The sequence below is a fragment of the Ipomoea nil genome, unplaced genomic scaffold (genome assembly GCF_001879475.1).
Source record: "Ipomoea nil cultivar Tokyo-kokei standard unplaced genomic scaffold, Asagao_1.1 scaffold1237, whole genome shotgun sequence".
Lineage (NCBI taxonomy): Eukaryota > Viridiplantae > Streptophyta > Magnoliopsida > Solanales > Convolvulaceae > Ipomoea > Ipomoea nil.
In genome coordinates, this window is record NW_017617665.1 from 2,137,916 (window position 1) to 2,160,400 (window position 22,485).

At 34.7% G+C, this 22,485-nt stretch overlaps 1 protein-coding gene across 1 annotated transcript; it reads left to right on the top strand.

Moving 5' to 3' along the window:
* The first annotated feature begins 9,503 nt into the window (after window positions 1-9,503).
* On the top strand, window positions 9,504-10,724 carry LOC109183966 (uncharacterized mitochondrial protein AtMg00810-like). Its single transcript, XM_019333994.1, has one exon. The coding sequence runs from the start codon at window positions 9,504-9,506 to the stop codon at window positions 10,722-10,724; it is 1,221 nt and encodes a 406-aa protein (XP_019189539.1).
* Window positions 10,725-22,485: the final 11,761 nt, after the last annotated feature.

A 22,485-nucleotide genomic window follows, 5' to 3' on the forward strand; every position in this document is an offset into this window, starting at 1 on the left:
TACGATGATTCCGCAGCGGAATCTGATCTCTCAACCAAGAAACTATAGCCTGGAAAATCCTCTTCTCCTAAATGCGAATGACAACACTAATCTCGTTCTCGTCAATCCTCCGAGATGGATTCCGGGATACAAATCGAAAGGGAAGCAAACTACAGCTGTGAGCTCATCTTCTAGCACTGTTGAGCCCTCAGGAACGACCTCTGATCAGTTGGAGAGACTGATCTCTCTTCTCCAAGCCCAGATCGGACAGTCTTCGAATCAGAAATCGAATCAGAAAACCATGGGGACTGTCTCATTGGTTCCCAACTTCAACGAAGATAGTTCTGGAGGTAACGACAAGTATTCTTCCACTTATGTTAATTCTGCTATCTTATCACCTTCTACTTGGATCCTTGACTCTGGAACTACAGACCATATAGTCTGTAATACCCACTATCTTAGAAATAAAAATATACCTATGTTATTAAAATAGGTCAACAAGTCAAAGGTTATTAAAATTGATATTGGATGAATTTACTAAATTACCACTCTTTACCCTTAAAGGTTAAGGAACCACTTTGGTCTTGGATAAACATTTCATTTGAAAGAAGATAAGGGGAGCTAACTAGAGAGAGATAGGGGAAGGAAAAACCTCGGAGCTTTGATCTCCATCTTCTTCAAGCTTAGATCTCAAAGCTATTGGAGTATTCTAGGTAAGTTAGACCTCTATATTTCACTCTTTAAGTTGGGTTTATCATTTGAGCCCTAAGATTAATGTTTGAAAATATTATGGATTTTGACAAAGAGTGTTTGGGCGAGCTTAATAGCTAAGATTTGGATGTTTTTAGGTAAGTGATTAACTCTTCTCTCCTTATTTTGCAAAACCCATAACTTATTGTGGAATAATCTCTACTACTTGAATTTCCATTTAAGGGTTAGTATGAATTAAAACAAAATTTGGACTATGATATGTATTGGGTCTGAAATGCTAAGCTGAAGTTTGTAAGTGTTTGTCTCCCGAAATCATTTTTGCCCTATCTATATATTAAACTTGTGTTTTGGGGTTTTATATTGAAGTTTTGAATTGGGTTTTTGGACTGGAAATATCTGCCAAAACAGTGTTTCAGAATTCTGTTTATGCCCGGGAAATGTTGAGTATTGGACTGAAAATGTTTCTGGTTTGTGAGAGTTGTGTTTTTTGGACAGGAGATGTTCTATTATAGATTTCTGACTGAAATTATCATCATGTGTAGTGATGGTAGAATGGTTTATGGCTGTTGTGCTGATGGTGGTTGGTTTTGGGTTCGATTTTGCTTGCTATATGCCTTATATTTGTTTTATATATGTAATATATGCTTATAAAATGAATTATTTATTTAAAGTGAGACTCGAACTCTTAACCTCATGCTTATTAATTAAGTTCTTTCCAACTAAGCAATTTCAAACCCCTTGAAATTACTTTGGTTTAATAAACTATTCTATGATTTATAAAGAGTTATGTACTAAGAAAATTATTATTTTGAGAATGGTTTATACCTTGTATATTTCTTAGATTGATAAACTTATTATCTATTTTGGGAATATGTACTTTGTTATGTGATTTTAAGGAAATGATTTTTGCTACATCGGGCTATTTGATTGTAAGAACTATTTTGATTATTTGATCAAACTCATGAGGCAACCTACATTTTGTTGTTTGTTTTGTTTGGCTTGGAACGTTCCTAATTGCTCATTCCGAATCGTCGAGTCTTTTGAATTATTTATTGGAACGTTCCATCCGGCTCATTCTGAATCGTCGAGCCTGACTCATTCCGAATCGTCGAGTCTTTTTGAACCATTATACCGATAATGGCATGTGCCACAGAATATAATGGTGGTTGTAGATTGCCAATGGGTCATATGTTAAGGAATGGTTTGTGCTTTTGAAAGTATTGTATTATGAAATATTGTTGATGCCCATGTAGCTAAAGTTTCTTGCTTTGTGAACTTGTGTATAGTATGATGAAAGTATATTATGACTTCGATATAGTTTAAAGATCGAGCTTTGCATCGAGTTATTACTCTAAAGCTTTTTGTATTATTTTGGGGTTACTTGATCCGGGATTGAGAGGAGTATCACTTACTGGGCATTAGCTCATTATTTGTATTTTATTTTCTCGTGTTTCAGAGTAGTAAGGACATGTGAATAGCATGAGCACAAGTGGTGGGGTCTCGAAGGTGACTTTTGAAACTAGGAGACTTAGTCCTAGTGTTGGAGCTTATCACGAATGTTTGTTTCTTTTGGATATTCCCTTTAACCCTTGTATTTTTGGTAACCCGTTGTGCTTGTGATGTATTTTGGACATACTACTCATGATTGTAAAAATTTGTGTGTGGATTTAATGAGCTTTTGGGAAGAACTAGTTGCTTATATTTTGTCATTTTGGGTTGTGGAATTGTTATGTATTTAAGTGTTGTTATGAAGGTTTCGAGAGATACGTGCGGTTAGGCTTCGTATTGTTACAAGTTTTCATGTAACGGTACGGTCGGGTCATGTTCTAGAAGTGGGGCGTGACAGAGTGGTATCAGAGCCTAGGTTAAAATCCTTAGTTGGTCAAGAAGTTAAGTTTGAATTTTTGCAAGATTAGGCTTTAACCTAGCTGAAGATAAGTTTAGGCTTTGAGGGAGTTTTGGATGTGGTTTCCTGAATATTTTTGCTAATGTGTTCATACCTTCTCTGTTGTGAATTTAGGAACTGTTGTGTTACTATGATTAGGAGGGTTGTTCCTACTCGTGGTCGAACTCGTCAAGTTAGGTTGTTGATAAACATGTCGCCTAATCAGAACATAGTTGTGAATGCTTACGTGCTGTGTGATTCAGGTTCTTTGCATTGTTTTATTTATGATAAGTTTGCAAAGAATTTTAATTTGCAAGCTAAGAATTTGGGCGAACCTTTGTATGTTAATACCCCTATAGGGAAAATTATGGTGACAGATACTTGGTTTCAAGATGGTCCTCTACAACTTAAGGGAAGTGATGTGTCAATTGATTTAATTCGACTAGATATGCAGGATTTTGATGTGATATTAGGAATGGACTGGCAAAAAAAAAAAAAAAAACTATGCCTATATTGATGGCGCTCGTAGAAAAATGGTATTTCAAATTCCTGGACAATCTATCTTTACTTTGAGACACTTTCCTAGGAGCAGAATGTTGGAGTCGATAGTGCCATTCAAAGTAATTTCTGCATTGAAAGCTAAGAAAGAATTGAGAAACGGCCAAAAGGGTGTAGCGGTTTCTTGACTTATGTAATGGATACCCACCAGAAAGAAGTTAAGTTAGATGATATCCCAATTGTTAAGGAATTTTCGGATGTGTTCCTAGAGCATTTACTTGGATTACCTCCAATTAGAGAAATTGAGTTTGAAATAGAGGTTCCCGGAACTACTCCAATCTCAAAGGCCCCTTATCGCATGTCACTGTTTGAGCTACGTGAGTTAAAGGTGCAATTGCAAGAATTGCCTGATATGAGATTTATTAGACCTAGTGTATCTTTTTGTGGTGCACTAGTGTTATATGTGAAGAAAAATGATGGTAGCTTGCGGTTGTGTATTGACTATTGGAAATTGAATAAAGTTATTGTCAAGAACAAGTATCCTCTACCTCACATAGATGATTTATTTGACCAATTCAAGGTGCTAAATACCTTTCAAAAATTGATTTGAGATTAGGGTACCATCAATTGAAGGTTAAAGCTAGTGATGTACCCAAGACTACTTTTAGGACCTGGTATGGCCATTATGAATTTTTGGTGATGCCGTTCGGACTAACTAATGCTCCTACTTTCTTTATGGATTTAATGAATAGGGTCCTCAAGTCATTTCTGGACAAATTTGTTGTGGTATTTATTGATGACATTTCGCAATATTCAAAGAGTGTGGAAGAACATGCTCAACATCTAAGGACCATCTTGCACACCTTGAAGGAAAATGAATTGTATGCCAAGCTAAGTAAATGTGAATTTTGATGTAAGGATGTATCTTTTCTTGGTCATGTAATTTCTAGAGACGGGATTTCTGTAGACACAACTAAGGTTGAAGCAATAACACAATGGCCGAGACCCACTAATGTTACAAAAGTAAAGAGTTTTCTGGGTTTAGCAGGTTATTACAGGAGATTTGTGAAAGACTTCTCATTAATAAATATGTCATTGATTCGGTTAACTCGGAAGGGTATAAAGTTTAATTGGGATGAGGAGTGTGAGAAGAACTTTCAAGAATTAAAGGAATTATTGGTTAGTGCACCTATCTTAGCCCTACTATCTGGGGAAGAAAGATTTGTTATTTATAGTGATGCATCAAGAAGAGGATTAGGATATGTGTTGATGCAAAATGATAAGGTGGTAGCCTATGCCTCTTGACAATTGAAGTCCCATGAAGTTAACTACCCCACTCATGACTTAGAACTAGCAGCTGTGGTATTTGCTTTAAAAATTTGGAGGCACTACCTGTATGGAGAATCTTGTCAAATATTTACAGACCATAAGAGTTTGAAGTACCTCTTTACCCAAAAGGAAATGAACATGAGACAACAATGATGGTTGGAGCTAATAAAAGAATATATAACCTCACTATTAATTATCATCCATGTAAAGCTAACATGGTAGCTGGTGCTTTAAGTTGTAAGTTTTTCACGTTTTATGTGATAGTGGTAACTACTCAAACCCAATTGTTGAAAGATTTTCAAGATTTAGAAGTTGAGGTTATTTTGCAAAATAAGCATGGAGGGATATTGGAAACTATGATTACAAAACCGGTATTATTAGATCGCACTAAAGTTGCCCATGTTGATTAAGATTCGTGGGGAAAAAAAAATCAAGCGGGTGACTCAAAAGAGTTCGGTAATTAAGATGATGGATCTCTATATTTCAAGTCCCGACTATGCATTCCGAATGATGTTGAGATAATGAAGGATATTTTAAAATAGGCCCATCAGTCTCACTTCTTGGTATATCCAGGTGCTACCAAAATGTATAGAAATATGAGAAATAATTTATGATGGAGTGGTATGAAGCGGGATATTGCTAACTTTGTGGCTAGATGCATGGTATGTCAACAAGTACGTTAAAGTTGAGCACCAAAGACCTGCAAGATTATTGAAATTCTTAGAGATACCTCATTGGAATTGGGAACATATATATATCTATGAATTTTGTGAGTGAATTACCGAATAGTCAGCATGGGAAAAATACAATTTGGGTTATTGTGGATCGACTCACTAAGGTTACACATTTTCTACCCATTAAGAAGACCTAGCTGAGTTGTATGAGAATGAAGTTGTAAGGTTGCATGGTTTACCTGTTAGTATAGTATCTGACCGGAACTCTAGATTTGTGTCAAAATTTTGGAGAAGCTTATAACGATCCATGGGGACTAAATTAAAATTAAGCACTGCATTTCATCCACAAACAGATGGGCAAACTGAGAGGACTATTCTGACCTTGGAGGATATGCTTCGAGCTTGTTCCTTGGATTTCAAGAGTAGGTGGAGTATCAACCACTACAAGTTAGGGATGACCTAACTTATGACGAAGTACCACTTCGCATCATTGATCTGAAGGAACAAGTGTTGAGGTCCCGGTAATCCCATGTGTTAAAGTACAATGTTCACATCATACTCCAAGAGAAGCAACATGGGAAAAGGATGATGATATGAAAGATAGATATCCTAAACTCTTCAAGTTTGATGGTATGTAAGTTTCGAGGACGAAACTTATTGTAAGGTGGGGAGATTGTAATACCCACTATCTTAGAAATAAAAATATACCTATGTTATTAAAATAGGTCAACAAGTCAAAGGTTATTAAAATTGATATTGGATGAATTTACTAAATTACCACTCTTTACCCTTAAAGGTTAAGGAACCACTTTGGTCTTGGATAAACATTTCATTTGAAAGAAGATAAGGGGAGCTAACTAGAGAGAGATAGGGGAAGGGAAAACCTTGGAGCTTTGATCTCCATCTTCTTCAAGCTTAGATCTCAAAGCTATTGGAGTATTCTAGGTAAGTTTGACCTCTATATTTCACTCTTTAAGTTGGGCTTATCATTTGAGCCCTAAGATTAATGTTTGAAAATATTATGGATTTTGACAAAGAGTGTTTGGGCGAGCTTAATAGCTAAGATTTGGATGTTTTTAGGTAAGTGATTAACTCTTCTCTCCTTATTTTGCAAAACCCATAACTTATTGTGGAATAATCTCTACTACTTGAATTTCCATTTAAGGGTTAGTATGAATTAAAACAAAATTTGGACTATGATATGTATTGGGTCTGAAATGCTTAGCTGAAGTTTGTAAGTGTTTGTCTCCCGAAATCATTTTTGCCCTATCTATATATTAAACTTGTGTTTTGGGGTTTTATATTGAAGTTTTGAATTGGGTTTTTGGACTGGAAATATCTGCCAAAACAGTGTTTCAGAATTCTGTTTTTGCCCGGGAAATGTTGAGTATTGGACTGAAAATGTTTCTGGTTTGTGAGAGTTGTGTTTTTTGGACAGGAGATGTTCTATTATAGATTTCTGACTGAAATTATCATCATGTGTAGTGATGGTAGAATGGTTTATGGCTGTTGTGCTGATGGTGGTTGGTCTTGGGTTTGATTTTGCTTGCTATATGCCTTATATTTGTTTTATATATGTAATATATGCTTATAAAATGAATTATTTATTTAAAGTGAGACTCGAACTCTTAACCTCATGCTTATTAATTAAGTTCTTTCCAACTAAGCAATTTCAAACCCCTTGAAATTACTTTGGTTTAATAAACTATTCTATGATTTATAAAGAGTTATGTACTAAGAAAATTATTATTTTGAGAATGGTTTATACCTTGTATATTTCTTAGATTGATAAACTTATTATCTATTTTGGGAATATGTACTTTGTTATGTGATTTTAAGGAAATGATTTTTGCTACATCGGGCTATTTGATTGTAAGAACTATTTTGATTATTTGATCAAACTCATGAGGCAACCTACATTTTGTTGTTTGTTTTGTTTGGCTTGGAACGTTCCTAATTGCTCATTCCGAATCGTCGAGTCTTTTGAATTATTTATTGGAACGTTCCATCCGGCTCATTCTGAATCGTCGAGCCTGACTCATTCCGAATCGTCGAGTCTTTTTGAACCATTATACCGATAATGGCATGTGCCACAGAATATAATGGTGGTTGTAGATTGCCAATGGGTCATATGTTAAGGAATGGTTTGTGCTTTTGAAAGTATTGTATTATGAAATATTGTTGATGCCCATGTAGCTAAAGTTTCTTGCTTTGTGAACTTGTGTATAGTATGATGAAAGTATATTATGACTTCGATATAGTTTAAAGATCGAGCTTTGCATCGAGTTATTACTCTAAAGCTTTTTGTATTATTTTGAGGTTACTTGATCCGGGATTGAGAGGAGTATCACTTACTGTGCATTAGCTCATTATTTGTATTTTATTTTCTCGTGTTTCAGAGTAGTAAGGACATGTGAATAGCATGAGCACAAGTGGTGGGGTCTCGAAGGTGACTTTTGAAACTAGGAGACTTAGTCCTAGTGTTGGAGCTTATCACGAATGTTTGTTTCTTTTGGATATTCCCTTTGACCCTTGTATTTTTGGTAACCCGTTGTGCTTGTGATGTATTTTGGACATACTACTTATGATTGTAAAAATTTGTGTGTGGATTTAATGAGCTTTTGGGAAAAACTAGTTGCTTATACTTGTGAATGGTTTATACTTACTGTTGGATTCACCAAAGATGCAGGATGTTGTTCATAGAAGTGTTGCAGCAACTTGTAATAATGCTGAAATTTGGCATCAAAGACTAGGTCATTTTCCAATGAATAAACTACACTTCTTGAATGATATTAAAGCCTCTGTCATCAAAAATTTTTCTTGTGATGCATGTCATTTTGCCAAACACAAAAGATCTCCTTTCCCGTTGAGTGTCACAACCACGAAAGGATGTTTCGATTTAATACATGCAGATATATGGGGGCCTTTCCTGGTTTGGTCATTACAAGGAGAACATTATTTTCTAACATTAGTCGACGATTACTCCCGGTTCACTTGGCTTCATTTAATGAAAAGAAAGACTGAAGTTAGACAACATATAATGAATTTTCATGCTATGGTCTTTACTCAGTTTGGGGCTTTGATCAAAGTAATCCGAACTGACAATGGAGCGGAGTTTAGTATGGAGGAATTCTATGCCAAGAAAGGGATCATCCATCAAAAATCTTGTGCCTACACACCACAGCAAAACGCGGTTGTGGAACGCAAACACCAACATATACTCAATGTAGCAAGGGCCATTCGATTCAAAGCTTCACTTCCTATTGAGTTTTGGGGACAATGTGTCATGCATGCCGTGTTCCTAATCAACAGATTGCCCTCTCCGGTTATTGAGCTCTCAAACCCCTATTACAGATTATATGGTAAGAATCCAGATTTGATGAATCTAAAAGTGTTTGGTTGTCTTTGCTATGCTTCAAATTTATCTCATTCTAGACACAAGATGGCACAACGAAGCAAGAAATGTGTTTTTGTTGGGATTCCTGCTCATACGAAAGGATATATGTTATTTGATTTGCATGAGAAGATTATTTTCATATCCAGAGATGTAAGTTTTTATGAATTGCAGTTTCCCTTCTCCAAAGTTGAGAAAATTTCAGATAGCATTGAACCACAATCTGTTGGGCCTTCACTCCCAGTGATACCCATTGATACTCCCTTGGCATATGAACCTCCTGAATTGCATGTTCCCAGTAACATGTCTCTCCAAGATGTCTTCAGTCCAGCAGAAGACAGGAATTCCCCTCCTTTGCATCATGCTGCCAGTGATGAAGTCCCTACAACTGATCTGATTGTCCATATAGAAGAGTCTGAACAGCATGATCATGCCACGCAAGAGCCACATAGAGATCTTGAGTCCAGTGGTAACCTTATTGATGTTGAACAGCCCAGACGCTCTGACAGACAGAGACGGATTCCCCACAAGCTTCAGGACTACTACTGCGATGCCGTAGTTAACAGAGGCTCATCTCCTCATCATCTATCTAAGTTGATCACCTTTGACACTCTAGCTCCATCACATAAGGCCTTCTCCATGGCTGTGACAACTATTGATGAACCAAAGACCTATAACCAAGCTATCAAGTGTGATCACTGGAAAGAAGCTATGAATGTAGAAATACAGGCTCTCCAAGATAACAACACCTGGGAGCTGACTGTTACCCCCCGGAAAAATACCCATAGGCTGCAAGTGGGTTTATAAGGTCAAGTTGAAGGCAGACGGATCGGTTGAAAGATACAAAGCACGTCTTGTAGCAAAAGGTTACACTCAACAATTAGGAATTGAATACATTGAAACCTTCTCTCCGGTTGCTAGAATTACGACAATCAGAACCTTCCTAGCTGTGGCATCCTCTCGAGCTTGGAACATTCATCAATTAGACATCAACAACGCTTTCCTACATGGTGACTTAACAGAAGAAGTATACATGTTGTTGCCTCCCGGTTTTCACACCGAGAAACCAAACCAAGTCTGCAGGTTACTTCGTTCTCTCTACGGCCTTAAGCAAGCAAGCCGGCAGTGGAACGCCAAGCTAAGTGCAGCCTTATCTAGCATGGGTTTCAAGCAGTCCAAGGCGGATCCGTCCTTGTTTACCAAAGGAAAAGATGACAGATTCATTGCCGTTCTTGTCTACGTCGATGATATATTAGTCACTAGTCCGGATTTACAGTTGATTGATGATCTCAAACTATACGTTGATGATGCTTTCAAAATTAAAGACCTGGGAGAGCTAGGCTACTTCTTAGGAATTGAGGCAAAAAGAGATGCCTCGGGTCTGAATCTTTGCCAAAGAAAGTACGCCCTTGACATCCTCTCCGAGGCAGGATTCCTTGAATGTAAGCCAGCCAACATGCCAATGGTGCCCGGCTACCATTTACAGCATAGTGATGGGGAGTTACTCAGCGATGTTAGTAGTTATAGAAGGCTCATTGGTAGAATTTTATACCTCACCGCCATCAGGCCAGATATCATATATGCTGTACATCAACTGAGCCAGTTCATTGATGCCCCAACCGATAAACATATGAGTGCTGCCCACAGAGTTCTCCGGTACATCAAAAGTGCGCCTGGGCAAGGGCTGTTCTACGCCAAAGGGGATGACTTACAGCTCAATGTCTTCTCAGACTCGGATTGGGCCTCATGTATCGAAACACGATGCTCTATAATAGGTTATTGCATTTTTCTCGGCTCCGCTCTTATCTCTTGGAAATCAAAGAAGCAAGTGACAGTCTCACGTTCATCCTCCGAGGCAGAATACAGAGCGCTTGCCTCTACTGTTTGTGAAGTTCAATGGATCACATACTTACTATCAGACCTACAAATGCCTATGCAAAGAGCAGCAGTTGTATTCTGCGATAATAAGTCGGCAGTAGCTATAGCAGAGAACCAAGTCTTTCACGAAAGGATGAAGCACATCGAGATAGATTGCCACTTGGTTAGGGAGAAAGTATCTAACGGCTTGATCAAGCTCCTACCTATCTCGTCCTCAAACCAAGTTGCAGACGGCTTCACAAAGCCTCTTCCCATTACTCTGTTCAAATTCTTCTTCTCTAAGTTGGGCATTCAGGATCTGCATGTGCCAACTTATGTGGGGGTGTTGAAAGAAGCCAAGAAGGGCATTAAGGACAACAGTCAAGAGGGGCACTAAAGTCCTTTTTCAGTTGTATTCTGTTTCAACCGTTCTTCCCCATGTGCATCTTGTATATAGCTATAGTTTTTTTTTTTTTTTCCTTCCAGCTGTATTCTTTTTTTACGCAAAACAGATGAAACAATGCAGTAAGCTTTTCCTTTTTCACGTTCAGTTTTTCCCTTTCCGTCACAATTGTTGTCTTTAGAGAAGTTAAAGCAACATAAGCCATCTCAATTCACTCTTTTTCTGGGATTTCTTCAATGGGAAATTAAAATGCAATTGCAAGTTTGAGCTAGGTAGGTAGGTACATGCAAGAGTGAGTTATGAGAAATAAGCAGCAGTTTGAGGGTGGATTGTGATAATAGCAAAAGACAAAGGCCTTAGCTTTTGAGTGAAATTTTCAAGAAAGCCGGCTGGCTGCCAGGAATTGAAGGTGAATTTGGAGTTTCATCTCTCGAGAACATCGATCACAGGCCAACCAATCGCACATGCAGGTTTTTTTCTTTCTTTTAAGTGACACCGAAACCTGCAACTATAATCTAAAAATCTAAACTGGATAAATCTCATCTTGTGACCTTTACTAACAAAGGGCCATAAAGATGACTAACCTAGCAAATTGTTCATAGCTGACCGGTTCAAACTAAAAAAATCAATAGACCGCTATCCGAGTTAAACTTAAAATCTTGTGATTATAAGCTGACAATATGACCAACTTGTAAAATTCTGCACATCCGAATTTTTAATTCGCTTCAAGAAATGCATACTTTGTAAGAGTTTTTTCCACTTTTGGTCCTATGACTTTAGTGTCTCCGTCAACTTAGGTTCATAACTTTCATTTCTGACATAAGTAGTGCTTGACTTTGTTTTTTTTTCCATTTTTAGTCCTTCCGGCCATCTGAGCGGTAAGTTCCGATCGAAATTAATGAATTGTCTTATATATTTAAATTTTAGAAGGGTAAATATGTCTTTCAACATCAATTAAAAATAAACAAAAGAAAAAAAATTAAAGTTAATGAATTGCCTTGTACCCCACTCCGCTGCTATGTCTTTCTTCGTCATCAACCCCCCTTCCCTCTCTCACAGTCACTCTCCTTCAAATTTTTCCTTCTACCTCGCGAAACTTTAAAAAAAAAACAAAAAAAAAAAAAAACAAAAAAACAGAGGCATATCTGTTGAACTAGTATGACTGGTTTAACAAGAGAGTTTTTGCTCTGCATATATTTATCTGTAATATTATACTTTATTTTTATTAAGAGTTGTTCGTAGAATGAAATTTTGGATTCTTGAATGTTTGCAATTGGTGGGCTAATCAAATAAGAATTTTTAATACATATCAAATAAAAGATACATATCAAATAAGAATATATTGCAGCTATGCAGCAAGTCATTTCATAAGAAAAAACCAACACTTTCAATTGCAATAAGGGGACTGCGTGTCTGTGAAGAATATGAGTTTTTTTTTTTTTTTTTTTTTTTTTTTTTTTTTTAAGTTTCACAGAGGAAGAATGAAAAATATGAGTTTTTTTTTTCTTTTTTTAAAGTTTCACAGAGGAAGAATGAAAAATACGAAGGAGAGATCAGAGAGAGGGAGGGGGGCTGAGTTTCTATGAAATGTGTTGTTGTTGTTGATGACGAAGAAAGACGAAGCAGCGGAGTGGGGTACAAGGCAATTCATTTAACTTTAATTTTTTTTCTTTTGGTTTATTTTAAATTGATGGTGAAAGACTTATTTACCCTTCTAAAATCTAAATATACAAGACAATTCATTAATTCCAATCGGAACTTACTGCTCAGATGGCCGGAAGGACTAAAAATGGAAAAAAAATCAAAGTCAAGCACTACTTATGTCAGGAATGAAAGTTATGAACCTAAGTTGACGGAGACACTAAAGTCATAGGACTAAAAGTGGAAAAAACTCTACTTTGTAAAATTTATTTAATTTTTTAAAAAAAAATAAAATTAACACGGCTGAAAATCAAGAAATTTTCGATCACCTGAAACTGATATTAAATCAAGTCGGAAGCTCTTGTTCCGACAACTTTTGATATCCGAAAAAACCTTTGTTGTCCTTTTTTCAAGTGATTGAAAAGGTGGTCGAAAAGATTTCCAACAGTGTAATATGGGTAATGATTTTTAATTATTCATTAAAAATTCAATATTGCTATATATATTTTTTGCTCTCATCATAGGTTTGTCAGCTAGTCAACTAGACTACTCAGAGTAGTTCAGTTGGTTCTCATATAAAAGATTACACACAAGATTAATTACATTTGTGTCAAGTAAGACATTATAGTTGTTATATCTTAGATCATGGTTCATCTTGCAAGATGAACTCAAATCATATCGTATATATGTATTTTGTTAGTTTAAAAGTTTGAAACACAATTAACATCAACGTTTTGATTTTAAGGCATTCATACCAATTGATACAGTGTCTAAAACTTATTACTCTTAGTGGAAAATAATTATAAGATTTTAAATAAGTTTTGCAAAAGAGAATGCATATATATTTTTATGGAAGGCATACATTTATGGAAGATAATGAACTCGATCAAAGTGCACTTATTTATATTGCCCTGCCCTCTTCAACAGATTGAATTGGAAAAAGGTAACAATACGACTTGTACGTAACTGAATTCAAGAAAAACATAAAACAATAAATCTAACTACTGCATTTCTGAACACGTGGTAATGCATGACTGCACATCAGTCTCACACATCAGTCTCAAGGTGTGGTGCATTTTTGCATTTAATTTCACCTTGATGCATTTCTGAACACGTTATGATGCATTTATGCATGCATACCTAATGACACGGAAACCATACCCTATATGTATGTATGTATCTCTATACACACTGGCTAGTTTTCTAATTGCCTGACCAATATTGTGTTTTACATTGATATGAAAAAAAATATATCATGCAAAATGGACAAAATGAAATGAGATGGAGAAAATAAATAGTAACGTATTTCGGAAAGAAAGTTGGTATCAAATATATAGAAAATAAATGGAAAAAGTGTCAATTAGGCCACTTAACTTTTATACATTGTTTATACATTGTGCAATTGAATCATTGAACAAAAAAAGTGTACAATTGGACCATTAAAACTCAAAAATTATGTATAAAGTGGGCAAGTAGCACATGACTACATACAATGCTGTAATATAGAAAATCAAGTATATTGCTACACCCAAGTAGAGTACAAAAATAAAAATTGTTCGAAAATAAAGAGAACTAATACTTTTAAGAACAAGACAAACATATCAAAGGATAAATAATGTCTCATGAAGATCACATAATGCATAAAAGGAAAATGTCTATGTAAGTACTGCATTCTCATTTTGTGGCTTGTGAAATCATGTAACTTAGCGAACTTACTTACTCTTTGGCGGCCCCGACCAAAGAATCCTGCAAATTGATAGAGAGGATTCAGTTAAAAAATCACACATCAATGCATCAACAAAATTGAAAACCAAGAAGCAAACCTGTGCAGTCATGGCTGCCTCCACATTCTTATGATTTTTTTTATAAAATTGTTTTTTTTTAATAATAATTAAAATAATTTTTTATATATAATTTGACATTATGACATTATATTTTAGGGAAATTAAACTTGGAAGTAAGTTATAAAAAATGCTATTTGCACAATTTTTGAGTTTTTAATAGTCCAATTGTACACTTTTTTGTTTGATAGTTCAATTGCTTAATGTGTAAAGGAAATTATACCATGGACCACGATCTACCTTGCATTGAAGACCCTAGTCCAAAAATAACCTTAATATTCTGTATCTATAGTTGACACATTCTATACTTGCAGTCATGATTGAAAAAATCGTTAGGCCTCGGGAGCGCCTAGCGTCTAGGCGAGGATTAATCGACCCTTAGGCGCCCGTGTATTTTTTATTTTTTTAAAAATTTGTTTAAATTTTTTTAATTTTTTAAGACTTGATAATTATAAACTGTTTAATCCTTTAATAGATAATACTAAAATAGGGAAAATGGCACTTTTTCCCCTTGAGTTATATACCTATAGCATTTTTCCCCCCTAAATTATTAAAGTGGTTGTTTTCCCCCCTGAAATGTTAAATGGACATATTTACCCTTAAACTAAATATTTAATTTATTTTTTTTCCAACAAATTATGACCATAATTTGGTTCAAACTAAACAAACACTATAGCAACCAAACCGAAATATTCCAATTACAATTTAGAATCGAAATTCGATATTTAGAGTTTATGAAAATCGTGAACCGGAATGGACGGTTCATGTTCCGAACTGAAAAAATAAAATACATTTATTGTTGAATTTAGACTATTTTAAAATAAAAAATAAAATTTTAAAATAAAGACGGTTCAAAATCGCGAATCAGATCCAGAACCGCCGGTTCACGGTTCAAGATTCAATTTTTGATACATAATTTTAATAAATTGACATTTAAATATTGGGTTCTAGATCTGAATTATAACCGTAAACTATTAATTCGATTGCTTTAGTATCCGGTTCAATTCAAACCGAACCGTGGTCATCCCTACGTATACACAATAATTTGTTGGAGTAATATAATAAATAAAATGTTTACTTTAAGGGTATAAATGTCAATTTAATATATTAGGGGGAAAAGGCACCACTTTTAGAATAATTGAGGGGGCTAATGTGCTTACCTAAATAATTGAGGGGGAAAAAGTGCTATAAGTATATAACTCAGGGGTAAAAAGTGCCATTTTCCCTACTAAAATATTAAATATTAATCTAAAAAACATCTACATCACGTTTGGTTCACGGAATGAATTTGGAGGGAATAGGAATACTATTCCACAGGAAATGGAATAGGTAAGCAATAGAATATGAATTGTATTCTATTGTTTGGTTGGCTGAAGGAATAGACTTTAGTAATTGTATTCCAGTGTTTGGTTGGTTAAAAGAATAGAAATGGAATAGGTTTTAAAGACATAAATACCTTTATACAAAATAATAATAATAATAATAATAATAATAATAGTAATAATAATAATGATGAATATGATTATGATATACTGAATGTTATATATATATATATATATATATATATATATATATATATATATATATATTTATTTATTTATTTATATTTATATTTATATTTATATTTATATACATGTATATGCATCCGTGTGTGTGTGAGAGAATAAAGGCGGGGAGAGGTTGCCGGCAGTTGTTCTTCGTCGCCGGGAGAAGAGGGGGTGGGTAGGTTCTTCACGTAGATACACATACATATATACTATGCGTATAATTTATTCGTTTAACGCATCTGCCAGATGCATTTTGCAGTATGTGATACGTATACGTAAAACGCATTTCCCAAATGCGTATTACGTATAGAATACCAAAACTGCAAATCATACTTGCGGTTTAAGAAAATCCGAAAAAAAAAAAAAAAAAAGTTGACGTGGGACTAGGACAGACCCTAAAACGCAAGTCCCAACTTCGGTTTACATATTTTTGTCCAAAAAAAAGTCAATACACATTTTGGAAAATGCATGAGTCTTTACACATTTTAGTCATTTTTCCTTTCATTTTGGTCTTCAAATCCTTGTCAAATCAATTGTTATGCCGTGCAACCGTGTGCACTATTCTTGGTGCACACGGTTGAAAATGACATCGTTTAACACTATAGGAGTAACGGTGCTGTTAGTGGCACCGTTTAACGTACTCCTCCAATCGTTTAAAAAAAATTATTATTAGTATAAAGCGCCAGTCGACGCCTTTTTCCGCCATTTTCGACCTTTCGTCTGCAACAAGCTACAACACAGTACAAAGCTTCATCGCCACTGTTGCAATCTTCATCGACGCTCTCTCGGTCTACTCGGAGTCACATTCCTCGCCTTCTTCATCGCATTGTCGCCGACTTCATCGTGACCGTGTTTTGTTGCCCATTTTTCTCGCATTGTCGCCATTTTCATCGCCTTCTTTAGGTATTATGCATTTATATGGACTTATAGATCGTTAACATTAACATTCGGTATACATTTTTGTGATTTTTGACTAGGGTTTTGCAATGTGATTTTGGATTTTTAACGTTGATTTTATGAATAATTGAATATTATCAACAAGTAGTATAAATCTGAATACTATGAACACAATTTAAAAGATTTTGAATATAAAGAACCACAGTTATAGATATATAGTTCACACATTGTAAATGTGGATTCAAACGATGTATGATTTTTTCCCAAACAGAGCAGTACTCTGTTTGTTTTTTTTTTTTTTTTTTTTTTTTTTGTGCTTTTGAAATATTTATGGACATATAGTTATGAAATTATGGATGTATAGCTTTATAATTGTGAATGTGTAGTTTAATACTTCTGCATATATGGAAATATCATTCATGTCTTCTATTTTTGGTGCTTTTGAAATATTTGTGGACATATAGTTATGAAATTATGGATGTATAGCTTTATAATTGTGAATGTGTAGTTTAATAATTTTGCATGTATGAAAATATCATTCGTGTCTTCTATTTTTGGTGTTTTTGAAATATTTGTGGACATATAGTTATGTAATTGTTGATGTATAGGTTTATAATTGTGAATGTGTAGTTTAATACTTCTGCAAGTATGAAAATATCCTTCATGTCTTCTTTTTTTGGTGCTCTTGAAATATTTGTGGACATATAGTTATGAAATTATGGATATATAGCTTTATAATTGTGGATGTGTAGTTTAATACTTTTGCATGTATGGAAATATCATTCCTGTTTTCTATTTTTTGTGCTTTTGAAATATTTGTGGACATATAGTTATGAAATTATAGATGTATAGCTTTATAATTGTGAATCTGTAGTTTAATACTTCTGCATGTATGAAAATATCATTCGTGTCTTCTATTTTTGGTGCTTTTGAAATATTTGTGGACATATAGTTATGAAATTATGGATATATAGCTTTATAATTGTGAATGTGTAGTTTAATACTTCTGCATGTATGAAAATATCATTCGTGTCTTCTATTTTTTGTGCTTTTGAAATATTTGTGGACATATAGTTATGATATTATGGATATATAGCTTTATAATTGTGGATGTGTAGTTTAATACTTCTGCATGTATGAAAATATCATTCGTGTCTTCTATTTTTTGTGCTTTTGAAATATTTGTGGACATATAGTTATGAAGTTATGGATATATAGCTTTATAATTGTGGATGTGTAGTTTAATACTTCTGCATGTATGACATTCTTATTTACAGGAATGGAGCGCGAACCTACAATAAATGAGGTTCTTAAAGAAACTAAAAGAAGAAGAACAAGAGCAATCTTGAATTCACAAGCGGCTGAGAGCTCTGGCCCAAATAATGATGAAAACCTTGCTAGGCAAACAAGGTTACAAACAATATAGAAGACAGTGCAAACAACCATTGCGGAGACTTCAACAAGAGGGCACCAAACTTCGTGCAAGAGAAGCCGAGCAACACAGAGGACGGAAAAAAGGACAGATTACTTCAGTACAAAGATGGGGCCAAAATTGATGTTCGACCTTGTCCAGAGGCTCTCACCACTGCAGAAACAAGCTGTGGTTGATGTTGGATTTGGTGGACTTCTACATCTCCAACGCTGCACCAATGAATCAAAGTTGGTGCAATACGTGCTGGACAGATTTAATGTTTTCAGATGTGATTTTGTATTGGAGGATGATATTCTCCACATTGATGAAGAAGATGTCGAGTACACATTGGGGATCCCCCGAGGGGATATAGAAGTTGATGAGTGAACAAAAATGGAAGACAATTCAACCCCTGCATACAAAACCCTGCTGACTGCATGGAGACGGAGATGGGGTATTACAACAGGATCACCAATAACGACACAGATGCTAGACGTGATTGTTAGAAGAGCTGACCATGGTGACGAATTCAAGAGGGATTTCGTGGTCTTTGCCGTTTCCTGCATGCTTCGAGGAAACACAACAAGATACTCCAACTACAGAATCTTAAAGTCGTTGATTCATGTTCATATGATTAAACAATACAATTGGTGCGGATACACATACAAATCTCTCATTGACTCAGTTGAGACTTACAAGGAAGACACAAGCAGAACCTTTTGGGGGCCAATGACATTAATATTGGTAAGTTCTTATTGTCTTTAATCTAATTGCATGAATTTTATGTAGTTGTGGATGTATATTTAAGAATTTATTATGGATATATATGCATGACGTTTGGAATATACTCAGTTTATTAAGATCTGAATATATGGTTCTGAATTTGTGGATATATAGTTTTTAAATTGTGGATATGTAGTTATGTAATTATGGCTATATAGTACTCTGTGAATATATGAATGTATTACTGTGTGAACAAACATTTAAGAATTCTGGATATATAGTAATGTATTTTTGGATGTATAGTTATGAATTTTTGGATATATATGCATGAAACTTGGAATATACTCAGTTTATTAAGATCTGAATATATAGTTCTGAATTTGTGGATATATAGTTTTAAAATTATGGATATATACTTATGTGATTATGGATATATAGTACTCTGTGAATATATGAATATATTGCTCTGTGAACAAACATTTAAGAATTCTGGATATATAGTAATGTATTTTTGGATGTATAGTTATGAATTTATGGATATATATGCATGAAACTTGGAATATACTTAGTTTATTAAGATCTGAATATATAGTTCTGAATTTGTGGATATATAGTTTCAAAATTATGGATATATAGTTATGTGATTATGGATATATACTACTCTATGAATATGAATGCATTACTCTGTGAACATGCAATTAAGAATACATGGGTATGTAGTTATTCTAACTTGATCTTTAACATAATCTTCTGTAATTTGTAGTTGTTCTACTTTGATTGAGTAGAATTCAAAGGAATGAAGGTCAATAGGACATACCCTAGCATACTTGCTTGGACAAGCAATCTTGTAAGAAAGAGGGTCAAGGCTGAAAAAAAAAAGCCGGGGGGTTTGGAAGGGAAAGGTTGTCCCTAGAATTAAGAAGCCAAGGAGTGCTGCTACCACCTCACTGCCACAACCTGCATGTACTGCTGCTGCTACCACCTCACTGCCACGACCTGCATGTACTGCTGCTGCTACCACCTCACAGGCTACTACTTCTTCTTCTCCTGCTACTGCAACACCGACTCCACCTACAAATCAGCCACTCTCAAGTGTTGACAGGGTGACTCGTGTGCTCCAAAAGCTAACATCAAATGTTCTGGAGTTCGGTGAAGCTATGTCTGAAATTGGAAAGCAGGGTGCACCTATTGAAGTGATGAAGAAATCATTCTCAGGGATATCAAACATGTTAGGTGCTGCAAGTGCAATTGAATCTACTTCCATTCCAACTGCCTCTCAGCTGGATGACATATTCTTTGGGAGTGAAACCTTCACAGCGGCAGTGGTTTCGTTGGTGGAAGCATTTCAGAAGACAACAAGAACCATGGAATTTGAACCTCCATCATTTGATTTGGGGATACACTGCACTGCATCCCAGCCGCATCCACATGAGCAAGTAACAGAGCAAGAAGTTTATGAGGAAGAACCATTGGATGCTTTGGTTCAAAAAATTGGAAAAGATGCAGGACTGTCAACATCCGTGGAAAAAGAAGTAACTCCTCCACTTGTTAGAGTCCCATTTCAAAGATATGTTCATCACACCACACCTGTAACCCCTGCTGCTGATGCTGATATTGATGACTTTGATGGGTAAATTGACACTTTCTTATTTACGTTTAGCTTTAAGGTTATGAATTTATAGTTCTAAGATTATGGACATATATCTTTAAGATTTTAGATATATGAATATAAAATTATGAACATTTTTACAACTGTGAACATAAAGTTCAAGTATTTGTGAGTATACAGTTTTCAGATTATGGATATAAAGCTTTAAGATTATGGATATGTGGATATTTGTGATTTTATAGTTCTAAGATTATGGACATATAGCTTTGAGATTGTGGATATATAGATATAAAATTATGAACATTTTTACGTAACTGTAAACATAAAGTTCTACTATTCCGTGAATGTATAGTTCTATGATTATGGACATATACCTTTAAGATTATGGATATAAAGTTCTAACATTGTGGATATATAAACAACAGTGCCATGCAAGAAAGTGAGTCTGATGTTGAAGACGTAACTGTTAGGAAGAGACCACATCGAAGATTCAAGAACAAACCTCTTTGTCTGAGGTCATCATACTGGACAAAGAATGCTGGTTTCATTCACAATGCAACTGCCCGGGAAAAAATAATCTCAAACTATGCATTCTTGAGTGTGTCTGACGAACACTCGGAAGAGTATGTTTGAACACATATTTATAACAAAATTTTAATTACTTAAATATTTCATATTATTATTATTATTATTTTTTTTGAATGAATTATTATTATTATTATTATTATTATTATTATTATTATTATTATTATTATTATTATTATTATTATTATTATTATTGTTATTATTATTATTATTTTGGTGTTGTAGTGAGTTGTTGTTCAGCTATGGTGACTACTACCTGACAAGGACTCACTTCTCAACTTTGAGCAATGGCGAGCTGAATATAAACTTCTTAGATGTTTGGTCTTTGCGGCTAACTTTGCAGAACACAGAACGTGTTGTTAGGGAACCAAAACGAGTATTCTTCACCACAATGCCACAAGTAAGAGTTATTTTTGACATGCAGATGCCTATTTTTAAAAATCTGATTGTATGGCATTATAATTCTGGATGTATAGCTTATAAATTTTGGATATATAGTACTCTAAGCCTTTTGAATACTCATTTTTGCATTCTGTATATTCAAAAACAGCTGCAGCTTGATCCATCTGATGATTGGATGAAAAGTCTCACGACCGAGAGAAAGAGGGAAAATTTCAATGATAGATTGAACTATGAAATATGAAGTTTTGGAAACCTGGAAATCAATAACGCAGACCTTGTAAGATCTATTACACACATCCAATTTCAATTTATCATGTCCATAAATATTAACATTGCTATACCTTTGTTTTGGAATTAGATATTTTTCCCAGTGCATCGCCATGGAAACTACTTTGTTGTGTGCATCAATGTCAAGGAATCCAAAGTTCAGGTGATTGACAACAAAGAATTGCCATCTGGTGTTTCAGAGCTTGATAAATATGGAGACTATCCACATACATTGGTAGCTTATATTAAAAAAAAAAAAAAAAAAAAAAAAAAAAAAAACTCCTTATTGTTACCTATATATTGACTTTAAAACATTATGAACATTGAGCAAATTTTTTACCAAATTGAAGCATTCAAGGCGTACCTGGCAGCAGAACAATCCCCCTTGACTTCCAAGTTGAACACCATGACAGTAGAGTTCCTTGCAATGGACTGGAAAAACGCTGAGAATGTCACCGACTGTGACATATATGTAATGAGACATATGGAGACTTACATGGGCGGAGCTCTGAAAAACTAGAAGAGCCTGGATTCAGGAAAAATATGCGCACAAATGTAAGAGTAACATAAATATATTACATTCAAAATACACTAAAAAAGATAACAAAATTACAATAAACTAAATATTTATTTTTCTTAATTTACAGGCTAACTTCATTTATGAGTTGAGGGCAAAGTATGCTGCTTGTATCATCACATGGAAAATGAACACCGTCATAAGCCATATCATAAAAGCTGCAAAGGTTGAAGACAAGAAGAAGTAAATGTACAAGATCATTGAATGTACAATAACTGATTTCTAACAACGTTTTTGTTATGATCAAAAATTATT